At 46.3% G+C, this 22,982-nt stretch overlaps 2 protein-coding genes across 2 annotated transcripts in view; both read left to right on the top strand.

Annotated features, from left to right (window-relative positions):
- Positions 1 to 1,217: 1,217 nt before the first annotated feature.
- PSTPIP2 (proline-serine-threonine phosphatase interacting protein 2) lies at positions 1,218 to 17,610 on the top strand. The gene is made up of 15 exons (XM_042862361.1): positions 1,218 to 1,275; positions 7,940 to 8,040; positions 9,662 to 9,739; positions 10,670 to 10,704; positions 11,837 to 11,943; positions 12,697 to 12,759; positions 12,886 to 12,984; positions 13,180 to 13,225; positions 13,583 to 13,662; positions 14,637 to 14,735; positions 15,132 to 15,228; positions 15,525 to 15,606; positions 16,081 to 16,115; positions 16,605 to 16,662; positions 16,848 to 17,610. The coding sequence occupies exons 1-14, from the start codon at positions 1,243 to 1,245 to the stop codon at positions 16,652 to 16,654; spliced, it is 1,005 nt and encodes a 334-aa protein (XP_042718295.1). The 5' UTR covers positions 1,218 to 1,242; the 3' UTR covers positions 16,655 to 16,662; positions 16,848 to 17,610.
- Positions 17,611 to 18,420: 810 nt separating this feature from the next.
- EPG5 (ectopic P-granules autophagy protein 5 homolog) overlaps positions 18,421 to 22,982 on the top strand; it is a 48,748-nt gene continuing 44,186 nt past the window's right edge. The window contains exons 1-3 of the mRNA XM_042862384.1: positions 18,421 to 18,496; positions 20,042 to 20,980; positions 22,722 to 22,965. Coding sequence (XP_042718318.1) covers positions 18,443 to 18,496; positions 20,042 to 20,980; positions 22,722 to 22,965 — 1,237 coding nt within the window. The 5' untranslated portion in view covers positions 18,421 to 18,442. The remainder of the gene's footprint in view (positions 18,497 to 20,041; positions 20,981 to 22,721; positions 22,966 to 22,982) is intronic.

The following is a 22,982-nucleotide window of genomic DNA, read 5'->3' as shown; positions in this document are numbered from 1 at the left end:
CACACTTCCTTGGCGTGTGTGGTGGCTGCCTGCACCTCGTAGTGTTGTCCACTAACAGCCTAACGCTGTGCTACAGTACAGCATGTTTCAGAACTGCAAAGTCATGCTCCTGGTGGCTGGCCTTCAGTGGTGTTCTTTCAACGTTATTTTCCTTGTATCTCAGGATGCAGCTGCACATCTAGAGATTTAAATGTGGTCTTCTGGTTCACTCCAGTTCTGTCAAAATAAGCTTTTCAGTTGTGACATGGGAGAGGTTATATTGCTGAACATCCACTCCTGGCTTCCTGGAGACGTGAGGTGTGAGATCCCAGCGTGTGGCTGGAGTGGGGAGAAGCTCCCTTCCAACTCTGGCAGTGAGTGGAAGAATCAATTGGGAAGCGCCAAGCAGCTCAATGGGGTTTTGTGGCCGCAGGGTGGTGCTGCGAGGTAAAGAAATTGCGCGGGTTGTGCTGGAGACTCCTGACGAGCACTGCGGGCTTTGGGCCCTCTTCTGGTGGAAGTATTCATTCCCCTATTTCCAGCGACGCATCGCTGTCAGCACTGCGGTAAGGCCGATCCCACGTGCAGGCGGTGCCCAGCCGTGCCATAGCTGTGATGTGTGGCTGCTGCCGCGCTGATGATGACAGCTGCCTGCTGCCCTGAGTGCTTGGACCATTGCTGCTCTGTCCTGCAGTCTTTCTGTCTCAGCTCACTTGGGTGTACCTGCCTGTCTCAAAGTGTGCTCTTCCAGTGCTATCAAATCAGTTGGAAAGTGTGTACGTGAAAGAAGGAAATTTGTTCTGGGATGCGGATTTTAGTGCGCTGGCAAGAAACCAGATTGCACCACAGCTGATACGTTATCAGATTGCTAAAACCTTCAGAGCCTTGACCTGAAGCGTGGACCTTACACATCTGAAACAGACGTGACATTGCTACTGGGGCAGAAACTGGAGACATGGGCACTGAAAGAGAAAGCTTTGCTATAAATCTCAGCTTCGTTGCATGCGCACAACAGGGCCCTTGGGTCACAAGTCAGCAGATTTAAGTAAGTGGAAAATGCTTTTTTTTTTTTTTTTCTTCTCTTTCCTTCTTTTTTTTTAACCTTATGGGGCTATCTCAGTTGTCCCTTTGTCAGAGCAGAGGCAGCACGTTACCGCTGTGGGTTCTGAATCAGGCTTTCCTGTGCCTGCGGACGCAGCGGGGTAGGAGGGCGTGGGGTGGAGCAGTGCTGGGAGCAGCGGCGGTGCTGGCAGCAGGAGCAGCATGAGGGAGGCTTGGTTCCGGGACCACTTCTGGGTGAGTTGGGGTCTGGGGGAACATTAAAGCGACCCAGGGCATGCAGCAGGACACCTGGTGCCCTGAGGGCTCACCCTGTCCTCACACTGGCTCAAGCCCCTGGAGGAAGCTGAGCTGTTGATGGCGGCAGACCCGAAGCCCGCTGTGTGGTTGAGGGGTTGTGGGCATCCTTTGGCTGGTGCTGCTTATCCACTTGCACCTGAAAGCCACTCAGTGCCGTGGCTTTGCAACCTGCCCTGTGCAGCTGAATTAACAACATGTGGGCTGATTCTGCAGGGCTGGAGGAAGTTGGTGCTGGACCAAAGGTTTGATGTTAACAACTGACTGCTTGTGAACTATTTGAGAACACTGCTGTCAAAAAGTGTCCTTTGGTGAGTTGCTTCTTTTCGGAGCTGATTTGGCTCGCTGCTGATGAGCTGCAGAAGAAAAGTCGTAGCTTGGGGGAAGCTGTGATTTATTCTTTTGAGTCTGAACTATGCTTTTGGGCACAAGAAGTGCCAAAAAAGTGTTTATCTGCTGCAGAGTATTGTGGCTGTTTGGTTCCCCTTGGTGCCTCAGCTTTCAACGGGGTACAAGAAATTAGGAAACTGGTGCCAAAGTCTGAGCTCTTGGGACTGTGCCTATCAGAACGGCAGATGAGGGCGATGCCCATGGAGCAGGTCCTATGTGCTGAGATTAGGGTAGGTGAGGGTGCTGAGGAAGTGTGCGTGGTGATTTTAGCCAACACCATGAGCGAAGTAGCTAATGCAGAGCCGTCAATATGCATATCAAACTGCCTGGGGAATTAAAGCCAGCTTTGCGTATGGCAGCTGTTTCTCAGCCAGTCATTGCCAAGAAATTTCCAGAGTGCCCCTTTTGTTTTGCACGTGTGCAACAAAGGAGGGCAGACAGGGTGGTTGTGGTGGAAATGCTGCCCCAGTGCCTGTCTGATGCCAATGGATGCTCTGTGTCAGGGGAAATCATCGCCACGCCAAGTTGAAATGCTTTGTGCTCGAAAAAATGAGGAATCGGCCAAACAGCCTACAAGCACCACAGCAGTATCTACATTGCCTGCAAGGAAGAAGGAAGGGGTGAGAAATGGGCAGAAAAGCCCAAATTTGGCCAGGTGCAGGGCTGCTGATAAAGGTTCCGTTTGCTGTAATGCAAAGAGAATGCAAACTTCCTCCTGTGATTTTTCTCTGATGCTTGAGGCAAAAAGGGAAGAGGAAGGAGAATGCTGCTTTGCCAAAGTGAAGGATTACACAGGGCTCAGGACAGCTGGGTGGGAAAGGGTGGGTTTAGGGGAGGGCTGTGGCTACCCCAGGACGCAGTGCAGGATAGAGGCGCTGCAGAAGGAGAGGATTCAGTACTCCAGCTGATGGAACACCATGTCATGTGTATGAACAAATGTACGCATGGTCAGCTACATGACTTAAGATATAATTTTGTTTCTGGGGTCACAAAAAAAAAAAAAGAAAAGGTAGCCCCATTTGCCCTTGAACCTTTTCTTTCATTCCCCTGTTTTTCTGCTCACTGTTAGGTCTAAGCATAAGGTGCTAAATTCCCTTCAAGGGCTTGGCACCCCAGGAGCTGCTGAAGCTGCATGCTGCCCCAAATGCCCCTGCTTGCACCGTGCCTCGTCCTGCCCATGCTTGCTGCAGCCTCCTACAAAAGTAAGAACATGCCAGAAATGCTCTTTGTTTCCTCTTGCTCTGTCTGCAGTGATCTCCGAGAGTTGAGCAAGCACACCATTGTTTTCATCTGTTTTTTCTTTTCTTTTCTTTTTTTTTTTGTGGCCTACTGTTCTTCTTTCACTGTACAAACTCTCTTCTTTCATTCTGATGCTTTCCATTACAAGCACCCAGTTCTCCCCAATCCTCTTATAGCAGCTTCTTTTGGGCAGCTCAGCAGCAAGCGTTGGGTATCACGAGAGCACTTGTTTCTCATGAAGCGACATGGGGGAAAAAGGGAAATTTGGCCAAACTTTGCCTTTAGGTATGTATCCGTGTGGGCTGCTAGGCTATGGGGGGAAAAATGCACTTTGGAGTGATGTAGACTGCTTTCCTTTCCTCTAGCTCAGCACGTGTAGCCGACTCAGTTGTGTGCTCAGTGCTGTTCCCACGCAGGTGTTACTGCATGTTGCAATGCGACGTTGCTGCCCGTGGGACCAAGCTCATTTCTTTTGCATGTTGCACGAAAGAGCCTCTCTCCGGGTTAAGGCTCAATTACTTCTGCACCCTGCAGAAATCCTCCCAAAGGTTCTTCTTGGTCTCAGCAACCTCTGCAGGACCAGGAGCAACTTCGAGATCACTCATAGCAAGCAGGGCATGGCTGCGTATTGCTCAGTGTTTCTAAAAACAAAAGCAGACATCTAGCTTCTGCAGTGCTTGTCAGAGCAGATGTGGTTGAGTATTTCAAGCAGTGGTCCACGAGCAGCTCTTTTTCTCACTCCTTTGTTCGCATACGGTTTGCGTCTGGAGTCTGGGGATTGATGTGAGGAAGCTGAAAATACGTGAGCAATATTAATATTTAGCTATACTTAATATGTAACTTCACAGCGGTCTGAAACACTACACTTTTTAGAAGTGTCACTTTTCCACCCGTGCTGCAGTGTGAACCTCACATTTCTCACTGTGTGAAGCCTTGTGTTATTTCTCCTCACTAGCATTGCTCTTGGCCATGTGAACTCCTCCTTGAGAGCCTCGGGGGTATAATACAAACCTAAAAAGGCAGGAATGGGAATTTCCACTCCTCAGAAGCCCTGTGGATCTGGGAAGCATCAGCTGCTGCTTTGTCACCTTGAAATCATCTGTTCACAGTTTCCATGGGCTGTCCTCTAAATAGCACATCTGCTGTTAATGCTGTGGGAGCTTGTACTTTGCAGACCCTGCACTGGATGTGGACTCTGGTTTGGTGTACCTAGACAGAAACCTACCCATTACACCCATGGGGTGCATTCCTCTCAGTGCATTTACTCCAGACAGAGAATCACAGAATGGCTGGTTTGGAAGGGATCTTAAAGCCCACCCAGCTCCAACCCCTGCCATGGGCTGGCTGCCCAACCGGCTCAGGCTGCCCAGGACCCATCCATAGTTTTGGGCACCTCCAGGGATGGGGCTCTCACAGCTCTGGGTAGTGGTGCCAGTGCCTCACCATCCTCTGAGCAATTAATTTCCTTTCAATATCTAATCTATATCTGCCCTCTTTTAGTTTAAAACTGTTCCCCTTTGTCCGATTGTTGTCTGTCCGTGTAAAAAAGGAAATCACTCTCTCTCTCCTGTTTAAAAGCTCACTTTCAAGTACTGGATGGCTGCAATGAGGTCTCCCAGAGTCTTCTCTTCTCCAAGCTGAATGAGCCCAGCTTCCCCAACCTTTCTTCAAAAGAAAAGTGCTCCAGCCCTCTGATCACCTTACTGTCCCTTTTAAGGACCCACTCCAACAGCACCACAATTTACTTGCTCTGGGTGCCCCAGGCATGGATGCAGTACTCCAGATGGGGCTGTACTAGGGCAGAGCAAAGGGGGCAACCCCCTTCCTGCCCTCTGTCGCCCCTCTGTTGATGCAGCCCAGGACATTATTGGCCTTCCAGGCTATAAACTCATGTCCTGCTTTTTGTCCACCAGGACCCCCGAGTCCTTCTCTGCAGGGCTGCTCTCAGTGAGTTCTTCTCCAAGCCTGCAGGTACATCTGGGATTGTCCCACTCCAACAGCCTGCATTTGGCCTTGTTGAATCTCATGAGATTCATGTGGGTCCACTTGTCCAGCCTGTCCTGGAGACATCTCTTCCTTCTGCTGTTTTTGACTGCACCACTCAGCTTGGTATCATTGCTAAATGTCGAGAATGAACTCCATCCCATCATCTGTGTCCCTGATAAAGATGATGAAGAGCAGCAGACCCAGACAGACCCCTTGGGGACACCACTCTTCACCACCCACACCTGGACATAGATCTACTGACCACAACTTTTTGGTGTTGTCATCCAACCATCCAACCAATTCTCCACTGAATAGTCCAGCCTTCAAACTCACATCTCTCCTACTTAGAAATGAGAATGTAGGAAACTAAGAATGTGGTAAAACCCTGGTAAGTGCAAGAAGCTCAAGCCATTCAGGTTAACTTATTTCCGACAGCAGGTGCTCAATGATTTGCCTGTTCACCAGCATTTTCAGCATTGCAAGCCTGGTGTCATGCTGCTGGGAAGATGCTGTTTAAGGTACAACATAGCAGCTTCAGCAATTTGTGCCCAATTTTTATTCTCTTAGATGACAACAACACAACACCCATTTCTTTTTTTTCCCCTTCTCATGGGGAACCTCTTCTCTCATACAGCCTTGTGCCTTATTACTGCGAAAAACTGGAAGGATTCTGTGGGCTGTGGGGGTGAGGACTTTCAACGTTCTTTCAACGTTGTTTGGTGAATGCTTGGTGCTACCCTGGTTTTCCAGAGCTCTTTTTGTTTTAGTTTGTCATGGCTTTAAACCTTGTCTTCGTTGCATTCCCTATCCTCTTTCACTGCTCTCCCAAGGGCAGCCCTGGTGGTTCTCTGTGTTTTTTCCATGCTGACATCTACCCAAAGGCTGCTGCATATGACCCTGCCGAGCCCAGCTCCATCACAGCCCCTTCTGTGTCTGTTTTATTTCCTTTGAAATGGGGTAGGAGGCCAAGTTAGGATGTTCCTGAGTTTTGCAACTGTCGTGAAAAGCCATTTCAGTGCAAGCACGCTTCCTTCTTTTGCAGATCCGATTAGCAAAGAGGTGACCTAAATTGAGAACTGGTTGTGTGTTTTCAGAAATAAGCTCATTACGGGGGGAGGTTTGTGCTCAGTAGAGAAACTGAAAGTGTTTGGAGATCTCAGAATGTCCTCTGTTCCCCCTCTCTCATGTATGGACTAAGACTGGCCTGGAATTCATGGGGATTTCCTGCTGCCCCACTCCACCCCAGCTCTGCTTTCTCTCTTGCTTTTTTGCCACTGATTTTAAGTTCCTGACTGCTAAGGAAGTCCACAGTGATGAAATCCTACATTTACCACAAAGATCAGCCCCGTTCCTCCTCAGTTCTTGCTCTGGGTACAAATTCCTGAAAAATCCATCTCTCTGCTGTCAGCATTTTCACAACCAGCTATCAGCTTGCTGTCATATAGGCTTGGAAAACTTCCTGCATCCTTCCATCCTGCCGTTATTCCTCTTTAAGCTTCACAGTAACTATTTGTGGCTTTTGCTTCCTTTCTCACCGCTTTGTATCTACTGTTGCCATTGCTTCCTTTCTGCAGCCTGCTTCCCTGCTCCTTCACGTGATCTTTCACACAGCTTTTACAGAAGGCAGCACCTTTTGCTCAGCCACAAACACATGTATATACCTGTTTTACTAACCATCAGAATAAAATACGTGTGATTTGTGAGAGCAGTGATTCCTCAGAAGCTCATGGGAAGCGTGTATTGGCACCAGGGCTGGGACTTCTGAGTTTGGTGGTGATGGGTGGCAGACTGAGGACCTCTCGTGGCCCTATGTGACATGTTAAAAGCCATAGGGCAGCGTGTGGGAAGAACTTGGTGCTTAGGGAAGTGGCCTCTCAGTGGTGTTTTGAACTGATGTGAGGGAGTGTCAGTTGGATTTCACAAGGCCACAGAGAAAGCTATTGCAGCAGTGTTGCTTGGATGCATCCACACACTGTGAGTAGTGGGGGAAGCCTGTAGTTCACTGATGATGTGTATTTTATTTCGTGAAATTAGAGCTAATAGTTAGGCTCCTAGGAGATGTCCCCTGGGTCCATGTGGCCATGAAACCTGTTTTTAATTGTGTCTGCAGGCTAAACCTGTATGATTTGTGTATGTCCCTTTTCTCCTGAAAACCATCTAGGTTCTGGCATTTTTATAAGAATCCAAATCTGCTGGGGCATATCTCAAGTCCTTCACTACACAGTGAGGTCAGACATCACAAGGTGGAAGAAGGGAAAGTGCTGCAGCAGTTTTTGGGGGCCACAGTGCATTGCAGGGCCAACGATGCTGATCAATAGAATGTAGTAGGACTGAGCTGTGCTTTGTTCCAAATTTAAGGCCAGGTGGGATAGGGCCTTGGGCAGCTTGATCTATTGGGTGGCAGCGTTCCCCATGGCAGGGGGGTTGGAACTGGCTGGGCTTTAAGGTCCCTTCCAACCCAAACCATTCTATGCTTCTGTCAAACTGTGATCACCATTCTCATCGCAGAATCATAGAATGGCTTGGGTTGGCTGGGACCTTAAGGATCACGCAGTTCCAACTCTGCCACAGGCAGGGCTGCCAGATGCTGAATCAGTCACTGTATCAGATTGCACAGGACCCCTTCCAACCTGGCTTTGAATACCTCCAGGGATGGGGCTCCACAAACTCACTGGGCAGCTGTTCCAGCACCTCACCACTCCCTCAGTAAAGATCTTCCCCTTGACATCCAACCTAAATCTCCCCTCCAGTTTAAAACCATTCTTCCTTGTCCTATCACTATCTACCTGTGTAAATTTGATTTACCTCATGCTTACAAGCTCCCTCATCCTGTACCCTCACCCAGTCCAGAAAGAACAAGACAATATTTCATGTAATTTATAGGCGTGCTTGCTCCCAGCAGAGCCATTTGTCATATCAGTGCTGGTGGAGGTGCCAGCGGTCACAGGCTGCACTAACAGGCATGTGAATCCCATTCTTGTGTTTTCAGAGCACGGATCTGACTAGCACAGTTGGCTATGACAGCATCATTCAACATTTGAACGATGGCAGGAAGAACTGCAAAGAGTTTGAAGACTTTCTGAAAGAAAGGTACAGAGCTCTCTCTGACAGTGGGTTTGGTTGGATCTGGAAAATGAGGCAGTGACACTACTTCTATTTCTTGTATTCTCATTTTGGTTTCCATCATGTTTAACTGTCCACTGTCTTAAAGCATCTTTGATTTTTGACTCATAAGGAACTTGCTTTTTTAACATTGTCCTTTGCCTGCACAGCTGGTCCTGTGGAATCAAGTCTATGCCTGGGTCTCCTCACTTGAGAGGCAGTGATGGCTTTGGTCACAAAGTCCAGGAGCATACTGTTAAGGGCATTATCCAAATGTCTCTTGAACACTGATAGGGCATCTCTCTAGGCAGTCTGTTCCTATGTTTGCCCACCCTCAGAGAATAGTGGAATAAAATTTGCACAATCACCTTCTCAGCATTTTGCTCATCAGTATCTGTCAGTCCATCCATATGAAGTATTCAAACAGCTTCCTAAAATGTCTGTATCTCTAACACAAATGCACATGTCCATGTTGTTGACTTTGTAGATGTAGATTCATTAGACACCTTGAGGCAGGTTCTCCTACTTTGCTTCCCCAGGCTATTTTGCCCCAGTCTTGTATTCACGTTTGCTTTCTCCAAGCTGTCAATATTGAAATTACAATAATTCAGGATTTTTCTACAGCGGTCTTGATAGTTAGCTTACCTATCTCATTTGGTTGGCCTTGAAGTGATCAGGCAGTTGAACTTGATCTTTGTAGGTCTCTCAGCTCCCTTCTATTCTATTTAACTCCACACCGTTCTGTTCCATCCAACTCTGTCCTACTCCAACCCATCCTCCAGGAGACCTTCTAATGCAAGACACCAGCAGTACTTATTTCTCTCCACTGACCATGGACATCAAGGTCATCTTGCCCAGATGGAGATACCTATATTTGACCAAGCAAGTGTAGCCTTGAATGTCTGTACAGAACTTAAAGCAAATTCTTAAATGACAGCACATGGGTTTTCCTCATTTTCCCTCTTTTCCAAGAGGTGAGGGCAATGCAACTTCCCAGAGATGTTTATACTTTACCACAACAAGGTCTGGCCTCTTCAGATGCTGTCTTTAAGGACCAGAGGCAGGCAGGAGAGCATATCTACTGGCTTCAAAAAGTGCACAAGTTTTGAACAGCTGAAACATCCAAGCTGAACTTCAGGCAAGTGTAGGGAAGCTGAGTGTCTATGAGATGCCTGTTTCATTCAGTCACATTTGACTGAAGTCAAGCAATAAATACTTCAAACAGATGGACTGACAGATACTGATGGGCAAAATGCTGAGAAGGTGATTGTGCAAATGGCTTACGTGGCTGCATTCATCTAGCATCTGCTTAGTTCTCCATCCCTTGGGAAGATGGTGGTTATACCTATCAGCAACAGGGATACAGGGAGGGCAGCTGGGAGGACCTTGAGTGCAGACAAAACAAACTGCAAGCTCCAGGATGATTTGTGGTGGTCTGGGAGGTAAGTGTCCATGCTGTCATTCTGATGTGACAGCCTGGAATATTCTGCACACTCGCTGTTCCATTATGTGTGGTGAGGGATGTGATTATGAAACTCCTTCTGCTCGTGTAAGCAAGTTTTGGTTTCTGAAATGAGGTTTTTCTCTCATTTCTCTATTTCCTCAACAGGGCAGTTATAGAAGAAAAATATGGCAAAGAGCTCATTAACTTATCGAAGAAGAAGCCCTGCGGGCAGACGGAGCTGAAGTAAGTTCAGAGTCCAGTGGCTTTTGCTTCTACACGTGTCAATAATTGTAACAATGAATGAGGAAGAGGGAGAAGGAAGGAGGCAGAGAGAAAGTAAATAGCGTTGGGATGTCACTGGGACATTGCCAGATATTCAGAAATCAGTCTTGTGAATGAATAGTGAGTTGGCCTTTGCCTTTTCTAGCAACCAAGTTGGAATTCACCTACTTCCCACTAGATGTAGACCAACCAAAGTGTCATGGGCACTCAGGAGAGAAGTAGGCTGGTGTCCAAGGATCATGAGGCCTTGGGTTTTCTCCTCAACCTTTCTGTGGCCAAAAGCAAGTCCATGTACTTCCTCAAGTCAAACCACGTGAGCATTCAAACCTAGTGCTTTGTCACCCTGCATGGATATTGTGGCTGCTGTGGTTGGCTCAATGAGTGTCCCTTGGCATCTTCTGCTTGTTATTTTGGTTTGATCTTCCTTGGCCATTTGTTTAGAGTTTTATATTGGGCTGCCACTTTTTTTTTTTTTTTTTTTTTTTTTTTTTTCTTCTTTTTTCTCTGAAATCTTCATGGATTCACCTTGTTTTAACAGGTAGAAAAGTTCCTCATATTTCCAAGCACTCACCTCATGCAATGTGTGGAAAATATTCATGTGTTCTGAGTGATACATTTTGGAGTTTGCTAATAACGTTTGTTTTGACACTCAGCATTTAGTAGCATCCAGTGTTCAGGACAAAGGTGTAAGGTCAAATTAAGTGAACTGTGTTATTCTCACTGATAAATGGAAACCTGGAAATGTAAGGACAGTAAATAAACCTGTTTTGAGCTCTCTGGTCTTGAGTGTGGGACTTGCTCTCCAGTTCAGAAGTGCTCTGCTGTCACCATTGAATCCTGCACTTGCATCTGGTAGTGATCTCTTCTAATGCTCTGCCTGTGTTTTTTCAGTACCTTGAAGAGATCCCTGGATGCTTTCAAGCAACGTAAGTAATTCTTCTTTTTCGTGTGTTGAGACACTTGGCAGTGCTGAAGCCTTTGGACTATAGCTTAGGAAGAAGCAGAGAAACCTCCAAAACTGTATGATATGAGATCAGGTGTAGGCTGTCCTTTTGGCCCATCTCAGCCCAGAGCATGGAGTTTGGAGCAGAGTGTTCCAAGGCATGGGTGTCAGAGTGGAACCATGATGATTCCTTTTTGGGATAACTTGGGCTTTTGGAGCTAGCAGCAGCTTGTAAGTTGTGTGGCACCAGGAGCCGTTCATTGAGAGTTCAGCTGAGTTTTTTTGGGGCTGGCTCACCTTGCCCTATTCACACAAATGTTCAGTAATCAAAGGATTGAAATGGTTATGCTTTGCCCATCTTAGTGTCCACTCCTCACCATGCGTTGCAGCCTGCTGGAGAGGATGCAGCCAGCACCTGTACTCTGAGGGTTCTGCTATCCTGTGCCAAAATCTGGCAGCTGCAAATCCACCACCATCTGTCCTGGCCACATTTGTTAGCTGCCATGTTCCTGAGTGGATGTCCTTAACAAATCAGTCCTCCAGCAGCTGAGGCATTAATAGTTGAGTCTGGAACAGCTTTAGGTGTTGAACCATGAGCTACAGCCTGTCTTACCTGCAAATGAGCTGCTTTGCTTGCTGGGTGGAGGCATGTTTCATGGCATGGCTGCTCTCCTGCTGGACCTGCTCAGTGTGGCACTGAGCATGAGCCAGTGATTTACTCAGCAATAGCTCTTCTGTGCTCCAAGGTGCTTCTCTGCTAGCTTTCCTTCAGACTGATGCTGTAGGGTGTGATGTGCTGAAACATGCCTGAATTAATCCGGATGAGGAGGGAAAGCAACTGTGCTCATTTAATCACTTTTCTTAGTATGAATTTTCCTAAATAAGATACAAGCTGCAGCATGACTGTGAAACACTCCCTGCATAGGCAGACCCTGCTTGGAAGCTGCTTTGAAAGCACTGCTGCAGCTGCAAGGAAATGGATGAGATCGGACTGTGGGTCATTGAGTCAGTTTGATCTCACCAAGAAATCTGGCCTGAAAAACACAGTATTTTTGGGATATATACATGCACACACAAACACAATTAAGTCTTTTTTTTTTTTTTTTCCTTCGCAGAGATAGATAATGTGGGACAAGGTCACATCCAGCTGGCACAAACTCTACGGGAGGAAGCAAAGAAAATGGAGGAATTCAGGGAAAAGCAAAAGCTTCATCGAAAAAAGGTCAGGCATTGCACTGGCACCTTCACTGCAGGTCACTGTCTCATCTGGTGTCCCACAGATCCCTTTGTGTCCTTGTGCCCAGCAGGGTGAAAATGTTCTGAGCTCCTTCCTACATGTTGTAACTATGCTGTAAGTGTGCAGCAACCTCTGACTTACTCATTCTCACCAATGTCCTTCAGGGTTCTTTAAGGGACAGAGATAGAAAGCATTCCTCCATTAATGCCAGCCTCAATTAGGAATTTTTTAAGATGTATAGACAGCGTTGTATGATCTACACAGTGCCTGGTAAAATCTGTAAACTCTTTAACTTCTTATGGCTTGAGATTCCCTTGATTGGAAAATGAGGAAAAGCTGTCAGAACCAGAGGCTGATCAGGACTTAGCAGAGGTGAGTGAACTTGCTAGTTCTATCTGACTCCATGGAGGTGATACAGTAATACATGTTGTTAGTATTCATTTGTACAGCTTCTCCACATACGGAATGGAAGTTTAGATAGGAGTATAGAAAGATAAATGTTCTGGATAGGTTTTGTGAAGTTTGAAGAGTTGTTATCCTTGTCCATGGCAGCTGGATTGAGGCTAGATGATCTTTAAGACCTCTTCCAAGCCAAGACCTTCAATGATTCTAAGACACTGGAGTACCTAATTCCAGGCAGAAGAAGGTCCTTACAGCCATCATTCTGTAATGCCATCATATGGTTCATGACTCTTCCTTTCCTAAGCCATGCTGACTCTGGTTCTGTTGTCTTCACAGATAGAGCTCATAATGGAGGCGATTCACAAGAACAGGAATTTGCAGTACAAGAAGACCATGGAGGTAATGCAAGCGTACTGCTGTCTCTTGCCATACGGGTTAATGCTGCTAAAATACACAAGCATGCAGCCATATTTGCATCTCATTTGCTTGCTGACACATTCCTGCTCCATTTGGTGTCTCTCCAAGGCCAAGCGGCTCTATGAGCAGCGCTGCAGGGATAAGGATGAAGCAGAGCAGGCTGTGCACCGCAACGCAAACCTTGTCACACAGAAGCAGCAGGAGAAGGTAAGGATTGTGGCTGGCTGTGCAACATGGGAAAGGAGTGTCTCTTCTCACAGGTTTCCTATCCCAAGTCCTTCTCTCAGTTCTGGGGTTAGGATGGCATGAGTGGGCTGCTGACCTTCCCTGGTGGGGCTACTCTGCTGTGAGAGATCCACCAAGGCTCTCCTATACCTTTCTTCTCTCTCCCATCTCTGGCAGCTCTTCCTGAAGCTGGCTCAGACAAAATCAGCTCTGGAAGATTCAGGTGAGTGTGGAGACACAGCATACTGGTTTGGAGGGGGGAGGGGCATCTTGTGGGATGGGAGGAGGGAGAAGGAAGCTGAGCCATAGATCCTCAGAAACAATAGGCAACACCTATCTTGGAGAAGCCCATGTGGCCCCACCATATGGCCCCACCATACTCCCTGTATTCTCCCCAGACATGACCTCAGTCTTGCTGTGGCACTTTGCATCCCAGTGAATTGTTCACTGTAGAGAACCCACTATTACTGGGTTCTCTCCAGACCCCTTCAGCCACTTTTGGCTGGAGAAGGTACCATCCAGCAAAAAATATATATCTTTAATTAATATTTACCAGTTGACAATTTGGTTTCCCTCACAGACAGGAGTTACCAGCAGAGCATTACTTCACTTGAGAAGATCCGGGAAGAATGGCAGAAAGAGCACATCAAGGCTTGTGAGGTAAATGCCACAGTGCGCTGTGGTCCCATGATATCCATCCCCTTGCTGCAGGACATAGGGATAAAGTGCCTCTGTGTTCCCTTCACGTACATTGGGATGTATTGCAGCTAACCCTGCACGTTTCTCCTGTTTGGATTCAAGATCCCACCACTTCAAGGTTTCTAATACGTCATTTTCTTTTTTTTTCCACCACCTTTTAAAACCAACAGAGTAGAGGTACTTCATGGTGACGTTTTTGCCTGTTACCTGCTTGCATGTTTGGTGTTGCCATCATCTAGCTCAAACAGTTGAAGTCTGAACACCTCTTGACTTGAGGCTACAACCACATGAACACCTAGCAACATCTGTCTTGGATGCTGACACCCTAAATGCATGGAGCATCCATGCCTCTGTTTCCATACATCCTTGGCTTTTTTAAATTTCTCTGCGTATGTGGGAGGGAGGTGAGAGGACAGCTGGGACTATAGGACCAGAGGGTCCCTTCCACACCAGCACAGCAGAACACTGAGATCTTACTGAGCTTAGCACCCAGCTTGGAAACACCTGGTTGCATAGAGGAATGGTTTATCCTCTAGGCAAGCTGGAATACTTGTGGATTCATAGAATCATTTGAGTTGGAAGGGACGTTTAAAGGCTATCTAGTCCAACCTCTCTGCAATGAACATCTAAAGCTAGATGAGCATCTGCCCTGCAGTAGATCAACCCTACCTGTTCCTTGCTGACACAGTCATCTTTTTCATGTTAGTTGGGGTAGAAGAGGATCTTAGATGTTACTGGACAGTGGACTGTGGGGTCATAGTAGGTGTCCTTGCTCAACCCCTTTTCTTTACTGCTAGTCAGAGAAAGCTTTTTGGAACAAAATGTGATCAAGAGGTGAACTTGAATCAACTCAGGACATGTGAACAATAAGTCTCCTCAGTTGCATTCATGACTGTACTGGCATGGGAGCCACCAACTTGTCCTTGTCATTGCAGTTCTTTGAGACTCAGGAGTGTGAGCGCATCAGCTACTTCCGCAATGCCCTCTGGCTTCACGTCAACCAGCTCTCCCAGAGCTGTGTCCAGAATGATGAGGTGAGTCATTCTTTCTGTTTTGGATCAGAGAACTCTCCTTTTGAATGCTCAGCTACCTGGGTTCTCTTTTCCAAGTTTTGTCAGGCTGTAGTAACAGGAATGATCTCCTGAGTGCAAGCTTTTCTCATCTTAGCAGTTGGAAAAACAGCAAGTAAGCAGAACATGAATGAAAATGTATCCTCAGCTCTCTGCCATCAACACCACACAAAAGCACTCACTTCTCCCTGGTTAAAGAAAATTGTGGTTGAAAACAATGAGACAAATGAAAGGCAGAGGGAGGTGACCTTGCCAAACATCACACAGGATCACGTCTCACCCCATGTGAGAGACAGCTGACTGAATAAAAGACCTTTTGGTTTCTGACGTATAGGAATGCTTTTCATTTTCTTTCTGCAGAAGTATGAGGAAATCCGCAAAAGCTTAGAAATGTGCAGCATTGAGAAGGATATTGAGTTTTTTGTAAATTTACGCAAGACTGGAAGTTCGGCGCCAGGTAAGAGCTCAGTTCAACCTCCTGAAGCAGCACTGACTTGCTTCTATTCCTCATCTCTCTGTTGTGCTCATCAACATCAGTTTGGATGCAAAAACCACTGATTTTGTAACATCCTCCTCTCATTCTCTGGCATGCAGCACCAGCACCTGGAGATAATCTCCACTTTTTGGAACACTGAAGTTCCAATCAAACATTATCCTACAGAGAAGGGGGGGGAGGGGGAAGGACAGCTGAATTTTTTTGTTGGCAGGTAACAAATTAAAGGTCTGTACTTTGCTGTTGTTACCTTTTCATAGCTCCCATTGTTTATGAAAACTACTACAATACTCAGAGGAACGTGACTCCTGTGAGAAGTCCAGCTTCTGTACCTATATCAAGGTAAGGCACATAAAATGAGCAATTGGAATTGGTCTTGCAAATTATGCTATCTCTCTCTCAAAAAAAAAAAAAAAGAAAAAAAGGGCTAAAGTCTCTTGCCAAGGATGAGTATTCCCACTGGCTGTCACATCAGGAGAGAAGTCATGCACAACTATACTTTCATGATGTCTCATCCTGGGTGGAGGCATGTGAAAAAGCATTCCCTGGGGCTCACCTGTGGATGGTTTGTCAACAAAGTGCTTGTTTTCCTCTCCTGCACTAGACTGCTGTTGGTGAGCTAGCTGTGACCTGCTTTGGTACCAGTTATTCAGAAAGCCTAGGACTGCCAAAGCTCTGCCCTCTCATGGGCTCTGGGGGGATGATTTGGGACCTGCAGAACCAGAGCAGTTGGGCTGGTGCCCTTGGATACGAGGGGATCCCATAGTCACTCAGATCCTCAGCTCTGTGTTTGTTTTTTTTTTTTTTTTTGTGCAGGAGGGGGCCTCTACCCACCCCGACCAGTGGACCAGGTGAGTTCCTTGGGCTTCTGACCCCACAGAGTATCTCTCTGATCTTGTTCTTCCCCATAGGATTACAAACTTGATCTTTCTAAAGGGCTTGCTTGCACTCTAGCTCTTTCAATGAGTCTAGTCTCCATGAAGGATGGTGGGAAGTTGGCCACTGACTTTGGATACAAGGTTTAATTAGAAGATCTGATCAAAGCCCTCTGCATGAGAATTTCTGGAGACTTAGAATGCCCAAACTTGGAGTCTCAGCAGGCTCTGCAGTTTAAGCTCTTCTCTGTTTAAATAGTTGTATCACTTCCAGGCCACTTCAGGAATGGGATTCTGCAGCAAGACTCAGAATAAACAGGTTCTGCTTTGGCATTCTGGCAAATCAACTGATCTCTCTAAGCACCATTCACTCCTGGCTCCCATCCCTTTAACTCAGTTGGCCAGTGCATGTTGCTTTTGCCCTGCATAAAATCCCTTACTACATTTTTGTGCTTTCTGTTTTAGGTGATCCTGATTATGCCACAATTGATGGCTACAGCTTGATACACCATTAATAGCCACTGTAAGTACTAAAGGAAGGGATTAATAATAGACACAGCTACAAAATAAGAATGGTGGTAAAAGAAAAGCCACCATTCAGAAGGATGATACTTGGGGCTGATTAGTGGGAAGGGATGGTCATGTCAGCTCTCTCGCTCTTCTCTGAGCTGAATCTGTGATTGAGACTCTGCTGATCCTGTTCTGTAGGTTCTTCAGGCAGAAGATACTGTTGGTCTGGCCAGCATGGCAGAATTGGTTTTTCAGTTATTCCCAGCAACACAGAGCTGCAGCGCTTCTCCATTTCAAGAAAATATTTGAGGACTCTGATAATGATTTGTACATGTAGAAAGTACCTACTAAAAATCTTCTCCTTTGATCAGAAGACTGCTTGGATGGATATCCTGTCTTCATACTCAGGATCGGGGGGGGAGAAGAAAAGGCAAAAAATAAAAGGCAATGGACTGGAACATTATCTCTGTCTAAAGGAGGTTTTAATTTCAAATTCTTGCAGTATGCCACCATCTGGGAGAGCCTGAAGCCTTTTTCTCTCCAGAAAAGTAACGTGCTGAGTGGAGCTGTGCAAGGCTTTGGGCATGCTGGCTTGTGTTCAGAGCTAAGGTTGCATTTTGTCCTGTCTCTAAAATCTTTCATTAGTAGCAATCAAACTTGTAATTTGGATTTATTTTCAGTTATGTTTCTCAAGCAGCTTTTGCAGAGGTGCACCATGACTTACACTGTGGGTAGGCTATGCTGTTTTTCAGGCTCATGGTATAACTTGTCCTGGTAGGCTGTGTCTAAATCTGTGACATGAAGAGCTGCTGGCTGTATGAACTTCAGGTTGAATCCACATGACTTCTGTGTCTCATAGATTTACATTATTTCCTCATTTGGAAAGTATCATAATGAGCTTTAAATTCTGTTCTGCTACACTGTAATGAAATGTACAATAAAAGAAATGTTTTGTCCTGTGTTTTGTTTTGTTTTGTTTCATTTTTTTTTCCCATAATCTTTTACTTGATCTTTCAAGTATACAAATATACCTGTTGTGGTTTTAGTTCTTTAAATACATATATATTTAAAATAACAATTCTGAGTTGTGTGCTGGATGTGTGTTTTTTTTCCTACAATATCCTGTTTGCGTTCTGTCAGGGCTGAGGCTGATACACTTTCAAAGCATCCTACTGAATCAGGCCAGCTGTTGAAAGGCAGCTTTCCCTGGCTTTCTGTTTTTCAACTGAATTTTTCCTTTTGAGGGTTGGATAGGATCTGTAATTCATCAGACACGTTTGCACAGATTCTGGACATGACTGTACCACTTGTAAGCAGCAAAGCTTCCTTCGTAGCTCCTACAGGTTGCTGCTGCAACAGGGTTAGCATAGCAACTATCTACTCCATAACACATTGCACAAATTCTTTTTGAGGTTTTTTCAGCTAACAAAGTACACTAGAGGCTGTTAAGCTGAATATTGCTGTCCAAGAAATTTGGACAGAGCTCTCAGACTCAGGGTTTGGGTTTGAGTGGTGCTGTGTGAGAGCTCAGTGATGCATTCCTTCCATCTTGGGACATTCTATGATTCTATGACAATAGTGGGGATCCTCGTAGGGTGGCCGAGCAACTTCTCATACCCGCATAGAAATACTCCCCTCCGAATAGCCCAGGGGCCCGTCCTCTCTTCTTTTTTGTCCCTCTGCGCATACCGTACACATCCTCGCAACCGATTGGCCAAGCGCGCCACCGTGGGGCGGGGCCAAGCGGCTCCTCTTCCGGTTGTTCCCGCAGCCGCCGGGGTAGCGGCGGGGTCATGGCTGAGGCCGTGCGGGGCCCTCGGAGGGGCCGCCCCAAGGGCAAGGCGAAGGTAGGATCGGTGGCGGGGATGAGGTGACTTTCTTAGAGGGTTGGAGTTTCTCTGAGACGTGGGGAGGTTGAGGGCGACGAGCGTGATGTAAGGCAGAAGGGCGTAAACAAGGTTTTTGCCTTGCCGGGTAGCGGGGGCTGGCAGTGTGCCTACAGGCCAGCGGAGCTCCTCGGTTGGCAGCGCTTTGGTGCGGGCTGGGTTTTGAAACGCCCAGAGCTGGAGGCAGGAGGCAGCATGTTCGGCGTCTCTTCAGCGTTTGGTGCTGCAGCCGTGGCTGTGCTTTCGTTCTGACCGCTGCTCCCTGCCCTTGCTTGCTGCAAGCTCTCGTTCCTCCTGGAGCTGCCCTGAGGGTTGAGTCGAAATGGAAGTGGTTTTTTCCTTGAATGACATTTCCTCATGCCGGACTGGTCAGCGTGTCGTAGTTTTTGTTTTGATTCAGCTCAACAATTTGTGCCAGGCAGTCAAGTTGAAAGATTGCTGTCTGGAGGAATCATTCTCCCAGGAAGGGAGTGAATCACAAGTGATGGACAGACAGCTCATTAAAAACGTGTGCAGTGACGGCTGTGGCCACTGCCCTTTGACATCCCTTCCAGGTGTAATTAACTGCTAAACAATTCCTGGATGATGTGTAATGAAGCGTTGTATGTGAGAACCCACTGCGCTTCAGCGTTGCGTGTGACCCATTGCTGATGTTTGTGTTGCTGTTGTTACAGTCAGCATCCTTTTGAGGACTCATCTGGAATGCTGTGTCTGGGTCTGGGGTCCCCAGCACAAAAAGGATGCAGTGATGTGGGAGTGGGTGCATAAGAGATCCACAAGATGCTCAGAGGGCTGGAGCATCTCTGCTATGAAAACAGGCTGATGGAGCTGAAGCTGTTCAGTCTGGAGAGGGGAAGGCTCCAGAGGGACTTCCAGTACTGACAAGAAGCTTATAAACAGGAGGAGACTCACTTTTTGCAAGTCTGGTAGTGACAGAACAAATGAAATGATTTTAAACTAAAAGAGGGGAGATTTAGGTTGGATGATAGTAGGAAATTCTTTAGTCAGGGATGGTGTGGCCCTGGCACTGCTGCCCAGAGAAGTGTGGCTGCCCAATCCCTGGAGGTAATCCCTGGAGGTGCTCCAGGCCAGGCTGGGGTGGGAACTGGGTCTAAAGTTCCTTTCACTCCAAGCCCTTCTGTGATTCTCACAGAATCACAGAACATATGGGGTTGTTTGGAGATGCAACCTGAGCTGCAAATCACATCAAGGATGGTTTCATTCCTGTGCCTTAGCAACGGTTGTAATCTTTTGAAAACTAGATAACCTTTGAATTTCCTTCTAATTGAAGCCATTCTGTGATACAAAAAGCCAGAATGTGTGCAAGCTGGGAGAAAGGCTGGTTCAGCTGAGGAACTGCTAGGTAGAGGGATGAAACTTATGGTGGCCCCAAAGTTGAGCCTGCCCAGCACTGGTAACAACAGTGTAATAAAAAGTCACTGAGGTGCTAAAACCAGAGGACTTGTGACTGGTTTGTTAATAATGCTATTAATTTTAAATTTCTAGGAGAAGAAGAAAAGAAGTAATGAGGACTCCCAGATACAAGAGCCTGATGATGTTTTCCTCCCTCCTGTGGCAGAAGTGTCTTCTCAGGCCACTAAAGTGCAAGTGGAGCAACCAGGAGAATTCACAGAAATTAAGCTCAGCGATGAAGCGGAGCATGGAAAAGCTGTGACTGATTCGTGTGACATCTCCCTCAATAATTTAACATTAGCAAGCCAAAGATCTCTGACAACAGCTGCAGAGCCTTCAGCAGATGGAGGAGAGAGTAAAGCTGGCCCTTCACATGAGGAGTGTGGAGGGGACGTTGAGAAAAGTGAAAAAAGCAAGCTGGACAAACCTCCCAGCTTTGTGGAGGTGGTTGCTGGTGGATCAGAAAACTCTGATGCGTTGGGCAGTTCCTTTCATTCCAGTGCAGCTGCTTCTCAGGCGGTAGTGGGCATTGCAAGGGGCAAAGAAACTGAGAATGTACAAGATGCTAAAAGTCCTCTTGTCAGTTTCTCAGAGAAGCCTCCTTTGAGTCCCTCGCAGCCCTGTGAGAAATCCAAAACACGTGTTCAGCGCTTGGGGTTGAAATCAGTTTATCCAGACTTGTCCACTGAGTTGTCCTATGAGAGACCAACCATAATGGCAGTCAAACCGTTGCTGCACAATGAAAGGCTTTATCCGGAGCTGCCAACTGAACCCGAACTCATGCCTTTTACCAGAGAACAGCTGAAAATTTTTGAACCCTGTTCATGGCTTGAGAACGTTGACTCCTACACAGAGGAATTTGAAAGTGTTGCTCATCAGGACAGGCACGAGTTTTATGAACTGCTCCTCAACTACATGCGCTGTCGGAAGCAGCTTTTGCTGGCGGAGGCGGAGCTGCAGGCTATGACGACAGACTGCCAAAATATTAAGGGGAGGTTATGGACTTTTAAGGAAGAGCAGAAGACTGTGCAGGTGCTGTTATGAAGCTACTTTTGTGGCATAACTATCTGGATGTGATTCTGAATGCTTTTTTTGGTCACTGTTCTGAAATTAATGTTTGACTTTGCTTTTTTCTTCCACCAAACCCAGCTTTGAATTTCAGAGTATCACCCTGTTGCAATTTAAGACAGTTTATTGTTTGATATAAAATCAGGTATAGGGTGTAGGATCTGTTTTATTGATCTCTTTCGGATCCAGGCTTGTGTTTGAGCTGTGTCTATCAAGTTCTGCTTGTAGTGTTGGATTAAGTTTGTGCCACAATACTTGCAGAAAATGGAAGGTGTATGCAGTAAGATAGGGCTGTCTGTAGACTGTCAGAATGACTGTAGTGGTGATGTCCCATCTGTCCTGCTGCCTGTAGTGATAGTTTTCACTGCCATCGTTCCTGGCTGTGTCCTACTGTCAGAGGTGCAGATGTTGAGAAGTTGGAGTCACACAGTCTTGCATGTGACCCTGTTACTGGGAGCACAGGGTGTATGATGTACATCCACCTTCAGGAACAGCTGCTCCACGTGTGTATCTGTGGTTAAAGTCACTGCTGTGGTGCTCGTGTAGTCCTGTAGCATTGCTGCTTACAATCCAGAGGGGATCTGAGGAACTTCAGAGGAATGTTCCCCCCCAAACTCATTCAGTGTAGTTCATTTTTGGAACTTTATGGTTGTTGTGGGAGTGAGTGAAATTGTCCTGGTGCTCCTGTGCTGTTTCTAGCCAGCACATCATCAAAATGGCTACAAGGTGTTAAATACCTATGTGTGTGGTGGTTCTCACTACTCCTGTGAGTTCACATCTAAAGCTAGTGCTCTCTTGTGCAGTTCCTCAGAGTTTAATGTTGAGTGATGTCTGCTGGGAAAATTGGAATCTTCTTTTTACTTGGGGTGTAGTGGACCTGTATTACTGAACCTCACTGGACTCTCAGCTTTGTGCAGTTAAGCTCCTACATGGAGGGTGCTTTTGGCTTCACTCTTAATCCTTTTTGTGCATTTTGTGGTTGGCTAAGCTTGCTGCCTGCTTTATTCCCTCCTGCTTCACTATTTATTGTATATCCAGAGTAGTTGTTTTCTGAATACCAATTTAAAATTCTTATAGTTTAAAAAATACAAGACCAAACTTTCAAAGTGCATGATCTGGAAGTGTGTTTTCTGGTTGCATAAAAGAATAATACAAGTGTGTCGTGGCTTTCTTTAGCTGAAGAATTGGAGGTAGGAAGAATAGAAGATTGTTCTCATCTTCTAATTGTAGTTTGGGAAGATGAATGCAGTTCATTTCAGAAACCTTAAGCTAATTATGGGGAAGCTGCTATAAATACAGAGTTCTGGGAGTTTTTTAAAAAGATTTAACGTGTTCCAGTTTAAAATATCAGACTTAAATATTTATGGGAATCTATAAACTGCTGATCATGTACAGTCACCGTGAGTAGAAGGATCTGCGTTTGTTCACATCTGTCAGTGATACAGGCAGGTCACTTCATGTCTAAATTTGATTTCATTTCTAAATTTGAGTTGTTGAGGGTTCGTAAGAATCATTTTCTATGAAGTCCAGGGTATGCATCTTCATTGTTCAGTGGTTATGAAAAATATGTAGGATGTTCCCAAATGTTTGCACGCCTGTAAACTTTGAAATCTGCTGAGGGGAGAGTTATGTCTGGGTCACTTTCTGTAAGCACGTTTGACTGAGTGACAGAATCGCTGACTTGAAATAACTGCTTTCTTTTCAGGGTGTCTGTGCAGATCAGTGCAAAGTGACAGGTCACCATCGCTACCAGACGGTGGAGATGAATGGAAGCGTGTTGGCAGAACTGAAAAAGTTGTTTGAAGCCAAAGCAGAGCACGTGCATCAGACACTGGCACTGCACTCCTACACGTCGGTGCTGTCTCGGTTACAGGTGGAGTCCTATGTCTACAGGTTGCTCAACAGTTCCTCCCTGCTGAGATCAGTGGCTCTTCAGCAGCAGGAGCAAGGTGTGTTCCTAGTCCAC

The sequence above is a fragment of the Lagopus leucura genome, unplaced genomic scaffold, assembly GCF_019238085.1.
Source record: "Lagopus leucura isolate 7727_CA_CO unplaced genomic scaffold, USGS_WTPT01 Super-Scaffold_650, whole genome shotgun sequence".
Lineage (NCBI taxonomy): Eukaryota > Metazoa > Chordata > Aves > Galliformes > Phasianidae > Lagopus > Lagopus leucura.
The sequence above is the reverse complement of the archived record's forward strand: the minus strand, read 5'-3'. Positions and strand labels throughout refer to the sequence as shown.

Bases quoted from the DNA above. Each gene is read 5' to 3' on its own strand.
- PSTPIP2 (XM_042862361.1), top strand. From the start codon at position 1,243: ATGAGGGAGGCTTGGTTCCGGGACCACTTCTGG. The intron at 9,740-10,669 runs GTAAGTTCAGAG...GTGTTTTTTCAG, and splicing joins TGCGGGCAGACGGAGCTGAA to TACCTTGAAGAGATCCCTGG. The intron at 11,944-12,696 runs GTCAGGCATTGC...TTGTCTTCACAG, and splicing joins AAAAGCTTCATCGAAAAAAG to ATAGAGCTCATAATGGAGGC.